General features: G+C 39.4%; 1 protein-coding gene across 2 annotated transcripts in view; it reads left to right on the top strand.

Moving 5' to 3' along the window:
- The window catches only part of LOC114658825 (uncharacterized), a 148,679-nt gene that overhangs the window by 18,350 nt on the left and 112,165 nt on the right, over positions 1–18,164 (top strand). For both annotated transcript variants that reach the window (XM_051932700.1, XM_051932701.1), the window contains exons 7-10: positions 786–919; positions 4,562–4,684; positions 10,198–10,403; positions 17,560–17,645. In XM_051932700.1, coding sequence (XP_051788660.1) covers positions 786–919; positions 4,562–4,684; positions 10,198–10,403; positions 17,560–17,645 — 549 coding nt within the window. The remainder of the gene's footprint in view (positions 1–785; positions 920–4,561; positions 4,685–10,197; positions 10,404–17,559; positions 17,646–18,164) is intronic.

Genomic DNA, 18,164 nt, shown 5'->3' with positions numbered 1-18,164 from the left:
GGTGAGATGTGCTCAGATTTCCTTTTTCTATTTACCTTTCTTGCTGCTAAATTCTGAACTAACTGTCACTGATTGATGTCTTTTTTAGGTAGACCAGTTAGGTGTGTACTACAGTAATCTAGCTGACTAGACTAAACAATCTTGCAGTGTTATAAGAGGTCTAACACTATGCAATGTTCCTTAAGTTGAAAAATTCAGCCCCCCAGTAATCTGGTTAACGTGCAGTTTAAAGTTCAGGTCAAAGTCCACAATTACACAATTGCTAAGGGACCAAACTTATTTCTAAAACCTTTACTGTTTCCATTTTTCCAACCATTAAGATTTCAGTGTTTTATTTATTGGGCTTGAGAAACATATTACTCATCCATTTAAAAACACAAGTAAGACACTGGGTCAGGGAATCCAGAGCATCAGGGTTTTCAGATGCTATAGATAAGTAAAGCACACTAATCCCTAAACTTAGAGTAACATCCATCCTATAACTGCATTGTTGTTATGTCCTAAAACTTCACTGGGCTCACAAATACCATTAACACTAAGCCCTAACCATATTAGGACCTTAATTTCCATTCTGAAACTGCCATAGTAAAACTATTCCAACCTTATGTCCTTAAACTGCACTGATGTCACAGCTTTGCAATTCTGTAAATGATATTGGAGAATACGTGACCACTAGTTCTCCAAAATGGTAGAGCCTGTCTTGTATGCTGCTCAGATGAAACTGTTGCCCACGGCCATCCTTGATCACTCCATGTTATATAACTTGATGATCTCTTGTGTTTCAGTGCCCTTCGACTGATGTATCTACAAAGTGGAGGAAATGATCCCCTCATCATGGCCCACATGCATGAACTGCAAGCAGAGGCGCAAGGTCTGGAACGGAGTACACAGAAAGCAGAATATAAGGAAAAGAAACGGAGTAGGTGTCTGTGTGTAAATCTGGGTTGCACTGTATGTTTTAGATCAGTTTTTCTCAACCACTGGGTCACAAGTTACTATTGTTTATAATGGTAATCAGTTGCAGTGAGTTATTGCTCTGATGATTGTGCGCAGTACTTCCCCACTTTGATGATCACACTCAATTCACCAAGCACCAACTCCACTTTGACAATCTCACTCAATTCACACAAAGACACTTACATGTGAAAAAGTGAGTCACGTCACCAAAAAGGTTAAGAAATACTGTTTTAGACTACTATCTCCTGCTTCTCTTGAAAGTGGCTGCAGTAGCAATACCTGTGAGTCTTCACACTGTCTGATCACTTTTTAAGTTATGGACTGTCTCTTGATTTTTACTGGTTACACTTTATATTCACTACCGCAGCAACAACAATTACTTTACTGTTACTTGGATCACATTTTGTTGTAAATTCACGCAGTCTCCTTGCACATGATAAGCACACAATTGCTAACTTTTCCTAAAATATCTTGAGTTTTCTTTAGTACTAGGGTGTTGTACCGTGTTAGCCATTATGAATATAGAGAAAAGCCAAGCATCTTGCCTGAAGAAGGGGCCTGAGTTTCCTCGAAAGCTTGCATATTGTAATCTTTTTAGTTAGCCAATAAAAGGGGTCATTTTGCTTGGCTTTTCTCTTGAGTTTTCTTGTATTTTTTGGACTTTGGACCACGTACGTTTTATCATCCTTGTATTGTTTCACCCTGACCTGTGCGCTGATCATTTTCCCTGCACTTGGCCACCATCGTTCACATTTTATATCGCTTTTTTCTTGTTTTTTTCATATATTTATATATGCTTTTGCTATTTGACCAGGCCTCCTTTCCCTATCTCAGTTTTGTTAAATCCATATTGAAACAACACTTACACCTTTTGTCCTTTCATGCTTTCTGTTACCCTTTAACCCTGAATGCTCCATTGAACAACAAGGACAAGTCATCAAAATGGAGGAAAGACCTGAACGAGGTGACTTAAGGGTGAAGTAAACTCACATTAACATGAGAAAATGAGAGGAACATCTCACACACCCAGTGGTCTTTAACAGCACATGTCATTCACTTTAGCATTCAATGGGGCTGAGTGGCTTTGGAGGATGATGAGAAACCACTAGGCTACAGCTGAAAATCCCACCGCTGACTCCATGATTCTTGAATTTCTATGAAATATGAAAGCTTGCATAAAGAAGTGCTTCCTGGTGTCAGCTTTAAATGCACTTCCACTTCATTTCAATTGGTGTCCTTGAGTATGTGATTCACCCTTAAATTGAAAGCATTCTGCTGGATCTACTTTATCATTGCCGTTGAGGATTTTGAAGACCTGGATTAGGTTGCCATGTATTGTCCTCTGCTTGATACTAAACAGGTTTGATTCCCTGAGTCTGCCACAAAACAATATTTGCTTAAGTCCTGGGATGCGCTTTTTACATTTACTTATTTGGCTGACACCTTTATCCAAGGTGACTGTTTTGTCTTGGTAGAGTGACATTTTACTCTACTTTTCCCCTTTTGTGTTATTAATATGTATCCTTTGTCAGAATGCCTAAAATCTCACAGAGTTACCACTGTTTCTAAGGTACTGTACCATATAACTGCTCTCCACCTTCCCTTCTACATCTATAACCTCAGTTAATTAGGTGTAGTAAAAGACAAACAGGAGTTAAGTTACAATTTAAACAATATATTATTGATAATATCCATAAATAATAACACTATGCAAAGTACATTTGAATATTGGCAACCATACAACCTGATAAATGGTGATGTGTAGTTTCAGGCGGCACACAGACTTGTTAGTTACTTAAAATGTCTCTAATTAAGGCATCATTTGTGGTCAGCTTTCTTCAGAACAGGCCGCATGCCTGTCTCAATATGGCCGCTGAGCTGTGCTCTTCATTGTGTTGTCCATTTCAGTTCATGGTGTGAGATGCTCTTTCATCAGTTTGGTAAGAGAGAGAGTGAGGTAAAGCAAGGAAATTTATAGGTTTTCTGTCCAGCCCCTAGAGCCAATAGGGCGTCATGGTACTTAAAGGCTTCTGATACAAGCCAGTCCCAAACAGAAATACTTCAGACAAATGGGGGGATAGAATACCTTCACACCTGCCCTTCAAACCAGGTGTTAAGGTAAAGCTTGGCAGTTAGGCAGTCTGGCTTTCCTGAGGGGGTTGACTGAGAGACTTTAGCAGAGAAATATTAGTCAAACTTGTTTGAGGCACTTACCCCAACCCTGTCGTAAAATTACAAAGAGACTCATCCCTAAAAGGGGAGAAGGGGTTTCTTAAACCATCAAACCATTGCTGTTATTATCAATAATGTAACACTAATAGTACATTGCTTTGTCTAAGTTACAAATAAAGACATACAATATATTTATCAACTTGTATGCAAAATTTCACATCACAACAGTGACTTACTTGTGTGGAGACTGGCCCGGACACAGACAGGCGGACACCGTAGGTTGAAACACCAACACACGCTTATTATACATTTATATAAGTGACACAGCACACAACCCAATACTCCCCCAAAGTCCAGTCCTCCCAATAACAATGCCTTTCCTCAGGTCCGCCTCCACTCCACTCCTTTCCTCTCCTCCCGAGCTCTTGCCTTCTTCCTCCCGACTCCGGCCATCGAATGGAGGGAGGCAGCCCCTTTTAAACCCACCCGGACGTGCTCCAGGTGCCTCCCAATGAGCCCCTGTCAGCACTCCCTGGTGTGGCGGAAGTGCCGGCTGTGCACCCGGAAGCACTCCGGGTGTCCCTGGTCTTCTTTCCCCCAGCACTTCCGGGTGTGGCGGAAGTGCTGAGGGCCAGGGCTCCTCAGGCATTGGGGCGCCCACTGGTGGTGACCACGGGGCCCTATGGGGTTGAGCTTCCATGCTCCTTTCCCGTGGTCCCCATAGCCACCAGGGCGGTTGCCCTCTCGTGGTCTGGAGGAGGCGTAATCCCTCTTCCGGTCCTTCCGGACGTCCTTGCTGGGTACCGCCCCCAGCCGCTCGCCACACTTGTATTTATGGTACAATTGATTGCATTTCTTTTGGTTTTCCAGTTGTAGCACAGGCAGGTCAAGTGACTTACTCATGGTCACACAATGTCAAGTAGTAGGATTTGAACCCACATCCTCAGGGTTTGAAGTCCAAAGGCTTAACTACTACATCACACTGGTTCCTCTCCTCTGCACAGCTTCAAGTGCTGTATGTGTTACTATGTCTTTCTTGTGGTGGGGTGAGCAGAAATGCACAAAACACTCTAGATGTGGGCTCATTTGCATGTTATATAGTTCAAGCATACATAATGTCCGACCCCTCAGTGTGGAGGATACTCAGAACTGTCTTGTTTATTGCCATTTTGCCTAAAGTACTCTTGTGCTCCTGAAAAAATTGCTTCAAGAACCCTCTGGCAGCCTCAGTTAATTCATGCTGACTAGGGAGGTTGTCTATAATTTTCTGTTTTTAGTTTTCTTCTTTCCCTCCATTGTCCTGTGTACAGTGCCTCTGACAGTGCCTTGCTAGCTGGGCTTCATGCTAAAAGTATTTGTACAAAGACTATGAGTACTATAAATATTAAATTATTAAAATCACAAGGAATTCACAACTTTTTCTGTCCCACAGGGTCACAACCTCATCCACGGGGAATTGACTCAGAGCTGTTTGCTGTACAGATGGAGAACGAGCGCCTGGAGGACGAACTTCTGCGCCTGCAGCTACAGCGGGAGAAGCGCAAGGCCAAGGAGGGTAGGAATGCCACCCATAAGCAAATACTGCATGGTGTGAGGCTAAAAGCTGGGGCTCAGGGAGAAAAGCCTCCTCACAGGTATCCTCCAAACTGAGCACTTCTGTGGTAGCGCACATGAGGAGACATTCTGTGTTTAGTGAAATGGCAACCACTTCACATGAACTGAGAGGTGGCACTCAATAACTAAGCAAAATGTTAGGGAGAGTCTAACATGTCAAAAACAGAAGCTACAAGCCCTTCATTTACAAATTCCATTCATTTTTAGAAAACACATAGTATAGCATGAACTTTTAAAACTTGAGAGCACCATAGTGTGTTTATTAGGTTGAACATATACAGTATGTATTAGATAGCTTTTTTGCCCCCTGGTTTACTGGGTATTCTAAAGATAAAGATGGCCAGTGACACTTTACCTGCCTGCTGTCCAGGCATATATGTGAATGAAAGAACAGGTCTTAAGAACAGGCAAAAATAGCACGTCTAGGAATAAAAAGCAACTCTTATTGTAATCTAGTGTGATCTGTAAAGCACCTTGTCATGATGTTGTCTTTAAAAGGCACTATATAAAATAAACACAGACTTCAAACTACTTACTTTGCTTTTGTTTTTTTTTTTTGTTTTTCTTTTTTTTGTGGGTGTGTCAAAGTTATACACCCAACTCCACCACCATACAAGTTAGAAAATATATACAGTACTTGATCTAACATTGAGGTGCGTTCAATGATGTAGTTTACTGATTTGTAACACTGGAGCAGCTTAACTTTTTTAGTCACAAATTCAATTATCATATTTTTTAACTTAAAGAAATACTCCAACCAAAAATGATATATTTTATGTTACTTTCCCCTTGTAGTTTGTGGTAATGGGCAAGAGAATATTTGAATGTCATGTTTTAATGGAGAACAGTGTGACAAGTAGGGGTGTTGCAGCACCGCAAACCCCAGGCACAACCTTACAGACACAAGTCCCTGGTGCAAACACAAATTTTATTGTTATAAATTACCTTAAGTCTTTTTAATAAGCACAATCGCAATTCTTTTTCTTTCTTTCTTTCTTTCTTTCTTTCTTTCTTTCTTTCTTTCTTTCTTTCTTTCTTTCTTTCTTTCTTTCTTTCTTTCTTTCTTTCTTTCTTTCTGGTGAGCATTGTCCATCCTTCACACCATACTTCAACTCACCTGAATGAGGTTGAGTGGACCCTTTCATTTTAGACTCATGAGTACTTTCACAAAATAGGGATCATGTATCCCTGCAGCACCCCCTAGCACAAGGGTCGGCAAACTTTTTAAAGCAAAGAGCCATTTTATTCTAAATGTTTGACCCAAGATTTACAAAGAGCCACAATGGGTAGAGAAAGGGGTGTGAGATACGATTCTTTAACATGACAACGAGAAACAGCAAAGCTTACTGATTGTTGCATATTTTGCTTTAATTCTGTCACAGCTTTTTTTCTTTCTTCTCTGAATGATTTTTTTTTTTTGAATTGCGTCCCGCTTTGTTAAAAAGTGACTTTTGAGATTTGATTGTTTGTTATTGAATAACTTTTCATTGCAAATTAGACATGTTAGCATACCCATAGAGTTTTGAGTCTCAGTTTTAAATTACTTAGACGCATAGCAGCACAAAGGTGACTAATATTACAACATTGTTCATTTCTGTAGTGATAGTCTTCACTCTCACCCCCCCCCCCCCCCCCCCCTTTCTTAAGTAAAGTTTGTTCAGCTCTGCAGTCATCTGCTTTTTACTCTTCAGTTCACTACTTTAACTTTGCTGAGCGAGTGGTACAAAATGTACTCACCACTCCAAACTCAGCTGGGCATAATATGTAAATAGGAGAAAATATAACAATGTTTATGAACACCTGGGAAGGCATGGTGACGATTAACCACAAAAAGTATTAGGAATCCCAATAAATGTTGAAGCATACATCCAATTTCAGGTACTGAAGAAAACACTGGAGAGCATGTGATTTGACCGAAGACTTAATCTCATAGGACAGAATGACTTTGAGGAATATGTAGATTATGCAGCTAAGAGGTTAAACGCAACAGAGATGTGCAACAGACCACCTAATTACATATAGTTAAAGAAATATCTAAATGAAAAATAATATTAAACCATAAATAAATTATTTATCTTTATGAAACTATTATCACAGAATATGTTAAGACATGAAAATGTGAATGTGTTTGTGGTTCTGATAAGAGCCACAGCCACGCAGTCAAAGAGCTGCATGCGGCCCGTGGACCGGAGGTTGTTGACCATTGTCCTAGCAGCACCCACAGAACTTGACAAGACTGCCCTACAGGACTCCAGTTCCCTTGCGTGGATGGAAAACATCTTGCCCTTCTTTGTGTCCACTCAGTGCCATGGGCTAAAATACTATTAAATAAATAGCCTCAGAAAATGAAAGTATTCCACAAACAGGAAGCCCCTTCACACAGGACAGGACTTCTAATTTGAAGACTCAGTTCTCACACTCATTCAATGATCAAAAGTCCTGTCTACAATTCAACATCTCAAAATGCGAATACCATTGATATCCACAGTTTCCTCCTCAGCCACACTGAACGCTGGCTCATCTGTCAGTGCAACTGATTGCTGGAAATGGACATTTTCTGCCATTTTGGATCCGTCTTTCTACGGTTCTCCTTGAAACTTTAATCTCTAATTCCGTACATGATTGTTTCTTGGTTTGGCAGTTCATCAAATAAAACCTCTGCATTGCTTAGAAAGGTTTCTTTCAAGTTCACTTTGTCTGTAAACGGTTTCTGGTATTTGTTGGTTCATTCTGAGAGTTCATCGCTACTCATATTTTTCTGCTGCTCTCCTGATGAATTCCACCCTGTCTGCCTCATCCTTGAGATTTGTTTTCATGCTTCGTTTTGAAGTGACACCGTATGCTTGACGTTGGTATACATTTTCACAACACATGCAGCTCAATCCCTTCCCACAACAAAACTGAACTCCCTCATCCATCAGAGTTGAAAAGAAATGGCTGCTACACTTGCCTGCCATTTTTCACTGTATTAACATTAGGCCATTTCAATTCCATGGTTTTGGTAATAATTACTGTTGCTGTTGTGTATGAAACACATGCATGTGGAACGGTGCTTTTAAGTGTTATTTTTGTACCATATGCCGAAATCCGTAGAAGATACTGTGCACCATATGGAGACATTGTTTTATCATAGCAGAATAATTACAAACAGATGGAAAAGTTCAAAAACGTTTAGACAGATATTAAGCATGAAGAAAGAGCGGGACAATACTGAGCAAATCTGCGCCATGATTCTCTTAAAGTAACGAGGACATCAGCCCCTGGTACACCTTCAGCCCATTAAAAGCCAATCGGTGCTCGCTGCTCTTCCTTAGTGAAAACAACGAGCGGAGCAGCCATGTTCACTCCTAGAAAACAACAACAAGAGGAACTAGCTGATCAAGGTACAAACTAAACCACTGTGAGCACAAACACACCACACTGAAAAAAAATGACATATTAGATTAAAATAAAAAAAAATGTACATCGGTAGCACATAATAAAATTTTTTTATCAAAAATAAGTTAATTATGCTTAATGCACTAAATTAATACATCCTGAAACAAAATGTTATTTTTATTTAAAATGAATGAAACTTTTTCATTCTCTGTTAAATTAATTATATTATGTTAATTGAACATGTCAAGAAAGCACAAGTTTTTTAACAATAGGTTTATAAACTTTTTAAAAAATGCACCTCACTGAGTTACTTAGCTATAACCTTTTTAGGTTGTCGATTATAGTTGTTCCAGTATCATTTTATAGTTCATGTTCAAAGTTATTAATAAGAAATAAACAGGTTTGCTTCTACCAAAAGTAGTTTTATTTGGTAAAAGCAATACAAACCAACAAAAATACAAAAGATTAGTATTCAAAATCTGAAATGTACAACAGTTGTACAAGAACACTGCTTCTTTGGGTGTGCCCGAATGCCATGATCAATGTACTGTATAACTAAATATGAACAGAAAATGTACCTTGGATAGAGTGTTATATTATAAAATACATTTATGAAATTTATGTATCTGTATATACAGTATTATAGAATAAATGTGAAATATTAGTAAATAATAAAATATAAAGTGCACAAATTGGCTTGGCACCATATATATATATATTTTTTTTAAATTTTCAAATGATCAAATTCGACAACTGCATTGTATTGTATTTGTCTGTATTAACAGTATTTATCTGGTTGAGCAATGTTATGATAATATTAATGAACAGCAATGCTAAAAGTTGTTGACCTGCAATAAAAGTCAGAACTTTTGTTTTTTTTAAGTACGTAAACGTACCTGTACTAAGCGAGTAAATCTAGACAACTTAATAGTATGTTTACTGACTTGTGATGGTAGTTAGTGAGCATAGTGTGATAAAATGTTAAAAAAGAATACAAGGAAAAATGCAAAACAGAGTAACTTTAATCTGTGTGATTAAGTATTTTAAATGAATATCTGAATATTTCTCATGTGTGTGTGTTTTTTTTACTTTTATTTCACTAACTTTTTGCTCTTAACCGGCGACAATAACTCAAACCCACAACCTGCTGCTTCTTTGAAAGTCACACGGCTTTACCGCCAAGTGATCCAACCTCCGCTAACGATGAATCCGCTTGGTGCGTATTAATTTCTGGTGAGGACTGAACAGAACTATTTTGACTTCTGCCTAAATGATTGAAATTAGTATATTGTACATTACACAAGATTCAATAAAGTAAACATGACTGAGTTATGTTCAAAAGAGGAACATAAACAATACGTGGAATATAAAGTAAATACATTTTTGTAAATGTAACAGCCTGCCATTTCCATTATTTTCAGTCATTGTTTCCATATGCATACAGGGAAAGCTATACAGCCAACCTCAAAAAATCATCACTGCAAATGTGCAGGTCATTATTGAATTACTTTCATTCTAAGCCATTTCCTCCCACATTCCAAAGGTTTGTGTATAAGGTCAATGCCCAGCTACATCATGCAACTATCCATATTAGTTAGTGTGTGTGTTGTCTCTGATGATTTAGCATCTCTTCCTGGATTGGTATACAACTTGTCCCATCATGGTGCTTGGATAGACTCTGGGTCTCTGTGACTCTGTAGTTCAAAACGTAGGCCCATAGAATGGATGGACTGACTTGTTGTTTATCAGCAGCTTTCAGTTAAATAAATGAAAAACTGTAAAGATGAAAGAGGCCAAAGGAAGTCTTATCAAACATCTTTTCATGTGAGGTTGGTTTGAGTGAAGATGTTGGGAATGAAGACTTCTAAATAAATGTCAATCTTAAACTAGCCTCATGTTAAGTGAATGGTTTCAATGAAAAGCTGTATACTGCAGCTCCTTCCATGACAGGGAAGTGGAGCAGAATGAATTTCAGATAAACGCAGTTGTAATTGGCAGGCAGTAGACAACAGACCTTTAGCAGAACATGTCCCTGAGCTTACTACTTATGTCTTTTAATAATGCATCTAATTTCAGAGTCCAGTGGTGTGGATATTCAAGATCTCCAGCGTGAACACATGTGGCAAATGGCCAGCTTGCAGGCAGAAATCGAGAAGCTGAAACAGGACATGGAACGCACAAAGACCTTAAAGGAGAAAGCAGCACCACCTCCTCCACCACCTCCTCCTTTGCCTCCTCCACCAGCACTGTACCCGGCCCTGCCTGGAGTACACAAGCCTGCGGTAAGTCCCTTCTCTATCAAGGGAAGGATGGTATATGTTATCATTAAGAGAAAAAAAGATAGATAGATAGATAGATAGATAGATAGATAGATAGATAGATAGATAGATAGATAGATAGATAGATAGATAGATAGATAGATAGATAGATAGATAGATAGATAGATAGATAGATAGATAGATAGATAGATAGATAGATAGATAGATACTGTACTTTATTAATCCCAAGGGGAAATTCACATGCTCCAGCAGCAACATACTGATAAAAAACAATATTAAATTAAAGATTGATAATAATGCAGGTATAACAGACAATAACTTTGTATAATGTTAACGTTTATCCCCCCGGGTGGAATTGAAGAGTCGCATAGTGTGATGGAGGAACGATCTCCTCAGTCTGTCAGTGGAGCAGGACGGTGACAGCAGTCTGTCGCTGAAGCTGCTCCTCTGTCTGGAGATGATCCTGTTCGGTGGATGCAGTGGATTCTCCATGATTGACAGGAGCCTGCTGAACTAGAGCTGGTACAAATCCTGAACATATTCATGTTTTCCTTTCATTTGTCTTCAGTCTAGTTGAACAGTCCCTATTTTAGCAGGAGTCAGCAGCGGTCACTCCCACCAGTCCACAGAAGCCCATAAGAAGCCTTAGGTGGGTGTAGGGCACATGTCCCTTGACTTACCAAAACAGTTCCCCTTAGTGTCCATAGCACATGTTGTTGTTGGTTATTTGGCAGAAAGTTCCAAAACACATGCCACTTGGGTTATATAAATGCACACTTTCCTGTCCAAAGTGCACATTTCAATATTTTTAGACCTTAAGGACTGAGGGTTTGCCCCCTCAGTATGCAGATCACACATCCCTCAGTGTCCATAGCATGGCAGGTTGGATTCCAGAGCGCCCAGTGCTTCAGTTACATACAGTAAATGGTGTAATTTTTTTGTCAACAGCACATGCCCATTAACATTCATTAACAGCTCTCCACAAGTCACGGAGCCTTAGACAGCCACCTATATTACCTAATGTATTGCCTGGCTCTGCAAGTATGGAACTATTTTTTAAAGGGTTAGGGCGTTGTCTCTACCTTACAGGAGAACTAGGCAGCCATATTGGGTTGCATAATTTGGAGGTTGGTGGCATTTTCGTAAAAGAACAAACTGACTTTCAAAGCACTCCAACAATAAAACTGTTCGACTTCCAACCCTATCACCCGAACTAAAGAGACAGGCAGCACACACACCACACTCAATGTGCAGGTTTGACTCCCCATTCAGCTGGGTGTCTGTGTTGTTTAACATAATAACACTGAACGGGCAGATCGCTTAACCTTCGCAATGTTAGGGGCCATGAGGAATGCCACCCAAAACGTTAGACACACTGCTAAACAGTGGGAGGCTAAACATGTGAGTTGTCCCTTTCACAGTGCCATTCTTTTGTTGCACCACTTCATGATTGCTTTTCCCACACATAAAACATCAAGGCTCCCAGCTCCTGCTTCCTCATCCACTCCACTGCACGTAGTATTCCAGCCTCTCCATTCAGCTGCTGTAGTCCAACTAGAGGTCCTCTCCACACAGGCTGCTCCACCTTGTCACCTTCTGGAAAAATACCACACTTCTTGTCCCTTGAAATGGGCCTTTTCTAATAATGGACGATTCACAAAAAATTGGTTATTTTTAAAGGATTCTTTCCAGTGAATCATATGAATCAATTTGTGAGTACAAACAAATCATTGGGAGTGCTAAAGCTCATGTGTGTCCTGTGTAATGTCATTCATTCATTCATTCATTTTCCAAGTGCCTCCCCCACCATCTGACCCAACTCATCACCAGGTGGTGATCAGTTGACAACTCTGCACCTGTCTTCACCCGAGTGTCCAGAACATGCAGCTGCATGATCATACGATTATGTAATCAATCATAGATTTTTGGTCTAAGGTGCTCTGGTACCCAGTACACTTACTGTATGAGCCACCTTATGCTTGAACATGGTGTCCATTTTGGATAAGCCATACCTAGCACAGAAGTTCAATAACAACACATTTCTCAGCTTTAGATCAGGGTGGCAGTTCCTCTAAATTACACCTCTCCAGGTGTCTCCATCATTACCCACATGGGTGTTGAAGTCTCCTAGTAGAACTATGGAGTCCCCAACTGGGACCCTTTCCAGGATCTACTCCAGTGACTACAAGAAGGCCTGGTACTCCAAACTGACATTTGGTGCAAAGGCACATTATGACTCAGAGTCCTCCCGTTCATGGCATACAGCTGCAAAAAGGCCCAGTGCCTTTCACCCAGGGCAACTCCAGAGTAAAGAAGAGTCCAGCCTCCTTCAAAAGTGTTTGGTTCCAAAACCAAGAGAGTGGGTGGTTGTAATCCCAACTATATCTAGTTGGTATCTCTCCTCCTCACCCACCAACCCTGGCTCCTTCCTCCCAAGAGAGGTGAAATTTCACATCCCAAGAGTTAGTTTATGTGTCTGGGTTGCACTCCACCAATTAAGGTCTCTGCCTTAAACTGCCACCCAGGTCAAATTGGACCCAGCCCCTATTCCTCCTTCAGGTGGGGGGTGCACAGGATGGCAATCTCATATTACGTTTTCATACTGTGCCCAACTGAACATCATGGTAGGCCCAGCTGCCAGGCATTTTCTCTCAGGTCTAGCTCCAGGACGACGCTCTGGTAACCCCATTCTAGATGAGGTACTCTTTTCATATTTATGGGTTTGCATTATTAGGGGCTTTGAATTGCTCTTTTTCTGCCCCCTCATCTGGGACCACTTTGCCTTGAGAGGCCCTACCAAGAGCTTCTGCTCCAGAAAACATAGCTCCCAGGGTCACTTGGGCACTCAAACCTCTCCACCACGATAAGGTGGCAATTCCCAGAGAGCCTTTGTAATGTCATCATCATGATTTGTTTCACCACCTCTGGTAGATGTTTAAAACACATGCGTAACAACCGCCTGACTCGTAAATATGACTCATTTGATTTGTGAAAGAGTTACTACCTAAGAATCATTGTAATGATTCTCATTCATTTGATTCACAAACAAATCACAATCTGTTTAATGTTTCAGATTTATTTGGTTTGTGAATGAGTCACTACCTGAGAATCAGTCTAATGATTCTCTTTCAGCTGATTTGTGATGAAATTTTCATCCACTTGTAATACTGTGACGAAATGTTTCATTTTAATTATCCATCTTAAATGTGTTGCCATGCTTTGTTTAGGGAAACAGGACAACGGGATATGAATTATCATATTAAATATATACTGCAATGAATTGCTTATATATAGGTAATGAATATAAATACAAATTAACAAGCAATAATATTAATTATATATTTACTGTATATACACACATAAGTACATATATATTGATATCAAAATAATGTACAAATTACATTTTATATTTGTGATGCAATCATCAAAATGCTAGGTTCTTAACAAATCAAAAGAATCGATATTCCAAAATTGGTAGTCAAATCAGTGAAGTGGATCGAAATGCCCATCACTATAAATAATCAGTGGCATGGGTAGCTCAGCCCCAGGTGAGTTACATGTCAAGTGTCAGGGTCCACATCAACTGTAAGTGCTATCTCTCTGCAGCGCATGTCGAATACTGTGTAAATCATGCACATTTTATAATACTATATATTACAATTATTTATTCTGTATAAACCACATACATAACAGTATATGCGGTTTATATATATTATATGTGTTCTGTCCAGAACATTAGAACAATCTGGATGAAAACAGGCCATTCAACCCTCCAAAGGTTGCCAGTCCTGTCCACTGAATTCCTCCAAAATTACATGAAGTCGAGTTTTGATAGTCCCTAAAGTGCTACTGTCTCTTACACTACTTGGTCCCTTAATCCATGTGCCTTTGATATTCTGTGTAGAAAAAGCTCCTAACATTTGAGAAATTTACACTTATTATTCATATCATTATCAGCAGCCTTGTCAGTGGAGACTGAACAACCCCAAACAATTAATTTAAAATGAATTGTTCCAAAGTTCTCAAAAATGAAGTCAAGAAAAAAAGCAGTTTTGAATTTCAGTTATTTGAATTTTTATAGTTAGAAATACTGTAAATTAAGCATATCATTGTGGTTTACACTCTTTTTAAAGCCGGACTTGTGTTTGTAAAATTGTTCAGCAATTAATTTATTATGTTTATTGTTTATTTATATATTGTTATATTTGTGCTCATACATTTTTAAAATTAAATATACTCAGTTTTAGATTGCTAGGTCAAATGTACATTCATTTACTTAATATCTGTAGTAAAATGTTGGTTTCCTTGATATAATTTTGAACTTCCTTAAAACACATTAATTGTATGCCATTAGTCCACAAAAATGCATATATGAATCTTCTTCTTCTTTCGGCTGTTCCCGTTAGGGGTTGCCACAGTCGATCATCTTCTTCCATATCTTTCTGTCCTCGTTATCTTGTTTTGTCACCCCCATCACCTGCATGTCCTCTCTCACCACATCCATAAACCTTCTCTTAGGCCTTCCTCTTTACCTCTTCCCTGGCAGCTCTATCCTTAGCATCCTTCTCCCAATATAATAATAATAATAATAATAATAATAATAATAATAATAATAATAATAATAATAATAATAATGCATTTTATTTATAGGGGAACTTTACATTAGCAGTAAATCTCAAAGTGCAACATAAAAAGTTTAAACAAAGGCAAAGCAAGATAAAAACAGAGATAAAACAACAATAATTATAGCATTCTTGTTAATAAGCTTTCCTAAATAGAAAAGTCTTTAGCTGTTTTTTAAAACAGTCCACAATCTGCTGTGTTCTTAGGCTTTCTGGTAGGGCATTCCAGAGCCGTGGAGCAGCGGCTGCAAAGGCTCTATCTCCCATTGTATGAAGTTTGGTCACGGGGGGGCGAAAGCGGTAGGTATTTGTAAAACTGAGGTTTCTTGTAGTGGAGTGTAGTATAAGGAGTTCTTTAAGATATTGTGGAGCATTTCCATGGATACACTGCTGAGTAAACAAACAGAGTTTGTATTCGATACGGAGATGGATAGGGAGCCAATGAAGTGATCGAAGGATTTGTGAAATGTGTTCATATTTCCGCACCCTCATTAGAATTCCATATACTCATCATCTCTCCTCTGCACATGTCCAAACCAGCGCAATCTCGCCTCTCTGACTTTGTCTCCCAACCGTCCAACTTGAGCTGACCCTCTAATGTCCTCATTTCTAATCTTGTCCATCCTCGTCATACCCAATGCCAATCTTAACATCTTTAACTCTGCCACCTCCAGCTCTGTCTCCTGCTTTCTGGTCAGTGCCACCGTCTCCAACCCATATAACATAGCTGGTCTCACTACCGTCCTGTAGACCTTCCCTTTCACTCTTGCTGATACTCGTCTGTCACAAATCACTCCTGACACTCTTCTCCACCCATTCCACCCTGCCTGCATTCTCTTTTTCACTTCTCTTCCACAATCCCCATTACACTGTACTGTTGATCCCAAGTATTTAAACTCCTATCCACCTTCGCCAACTCTACTCCCTGCATCCTCAGCATTCCACTGACCTCCCTCTCATTCACACACATGTATTCTGTCTTGGTGGTCCTACTGACCTTCATTCCTCTCCTCTCTAGAGCATATCTCCACCTCTCCAGGGTCTCCTCAACCTACTCCCTACTCTTGCTACAGATCACAATGTCATCATCAAACATCATAGTCCACGGGGATTCCTGTCTAATCTATTATTATTATTATTAATCTCATCTGTCAACCTGTCCATCACCATTGCAAATAAGAAAGGGCTCAGAGCCGGTCCCTGATGTAATCCCACCTTGAACAACATATACAGTACATCAGTTCATAATTTGTTAAAATTAACAGATTACAAACAAAATATTATATAGGTACAACTATATCAAAGGGTAAAATAATAATAATCCCACATTTAGGAAACTCTTATGTCGTAAATAGGGTCATATAATCGACAGGGGAACAGGCATTTCCAGCTTTGCCTAGGGCAGCAAAAATGCTACAACTGGATGAACAGCATCAGTTACCTTGGACTTCATATCTCTGAGGACCTGAGATGGACTCCACATATACAAGCTCAGGTCAAAAAAGCAAGAGAGTATTTGTATCATCGGCAGCAATTGGGGATATTCAGGTCTTTCAAGCAGTTCTAAAAGATTTCTACCCAGGCGCTGTAGAAAGCATCTTAACACTGAACATCACAATCTGGCTTTGCAACTGCTCTCCATAAGATGTAAAGCCCTACTAAGGGTAATGCAAGCAATGGAGTGCACCATACGATCTGCTCTAACCTTCCTACAGGTCATTTACACCAAGCGGTGTGGGTTCAGAGCAGCCAAAATTATTTAAGGACTCTTCCCACCCCAGTAACTGAAAATTCTGTTGGTTGAATTCAGGCAAAATATTTCACAGTTTTATGGCCAAAATAGAGAAGCTCAGGAGGACCTTCTATCCTCCTCCATCTGGAAATGCCTCACAACATCCTTTGAGCGTTATCCACACACTGGTCTCATTTGATCACTCCTGCCTCATCTGTGTCATTGCTTTATTGATTTATATAGAGAGACATATTAGTCAACAATATACTTCACTTAATTTGGTAAGTATAACAATCCATTTATTTTATAAATTAATTTATATATACATTAAAATAAGTGGATGCTCTGCCATACTGCTGGTTAACAGAATTGAATTGAGGAATTCAAAGTCAGTCTACACATGTGTTCTTGTGCTACTCCACATTTTGTCGTACACTATATGATGCCTTTGCCCTGCACAATCCTTGTATTTATTTTATGTCATAATATTACATCATTTTGCCACTGTATGTTACGCCTTGTAAATTGCATTTTGTTAATTCATATTGATATTGTAGCTGTTTCTATTAGCCATATTATATTTAAAGTATAAGTTGCTTTATTTAGTCTTACACTTGCTTTTCTATTTCTTTATTTTGCTGGTCTCTTACTCTCTTTTGCATAATCTAAGGAGCAAATCAGGTTGACATTTCACTGTGAGTTGTTATGTGTGTAACTGTGTATATGACAAATGAATATTGAATGAAATTACAGTGTTGTTCTGTTGGAATGAACATTGGTGGATCATATTGATGGTGTTTTACAGGATCGCATGAAGCCTCAGACCCCACTAATGGGCACTCACGTCATGGATCCTGCAGATACACTGGGCCCAGCGCCGTATGACCCTGCGTGAGTTCCATCACTTCTTTTCTGTTTATAGCATTTTTCCAACCGCTTCTAATTACCTTTGTGTTTATTATACTAACAGGCAAAAAATTAAAAATGTCAAAGAATTGACCTTCATAATTCAAAAGCATTTAATCCACGGCCCTGAATCTGTAGTAAAATTTTCATTTTATATCTGTATTTTTGTGTTATTTGAGGTTTTTGTTTGTTTAATTTTGATGTTTGTTTAGTGATTTGTCTTGAAAAGTTCCTCTTACCTACCCTCTTAATTTTCTGTGTTTATGCAACGCCATTGTCATGGATCACATGACTGCAATTGTCACAAACAGGATGCGGCGCCATAAATATGGCAGAGCTCACATTCTATGTCATCCCTTGGTGGATTAAAAGCTCTCTGCTCTGTGGTACATCCATCCATCCATTTTCCAACCCACTGAATCCGAACACAGGGTCACGGGGGTCTGCTGGAGCCAATCCCAGCCAACACAGGGCACAAGGCAGGGAACCAATCCCGGGCAGGGT

This window comes from Erpetoichthys calabaricus, chromosome 10, assembly GCF_900747795.2.
Source record: "Erpetoichthys calabaricus chromosome 10, fErpCal1.3, whole genome shotgun sequence".
Classification (NCBI taxonomy): Eukaryota; Metazoa; Chordata; class Cladistia; order Polypteriformes; family Polypteridae; genus Erpetoichthys; species Erpetoichthys calabaricus.
The sequence above is the reverse complement of the archived record's forward strand: the minus strand, read 5'-3'. Positions and strand labels throughout refer to the sequence as shown.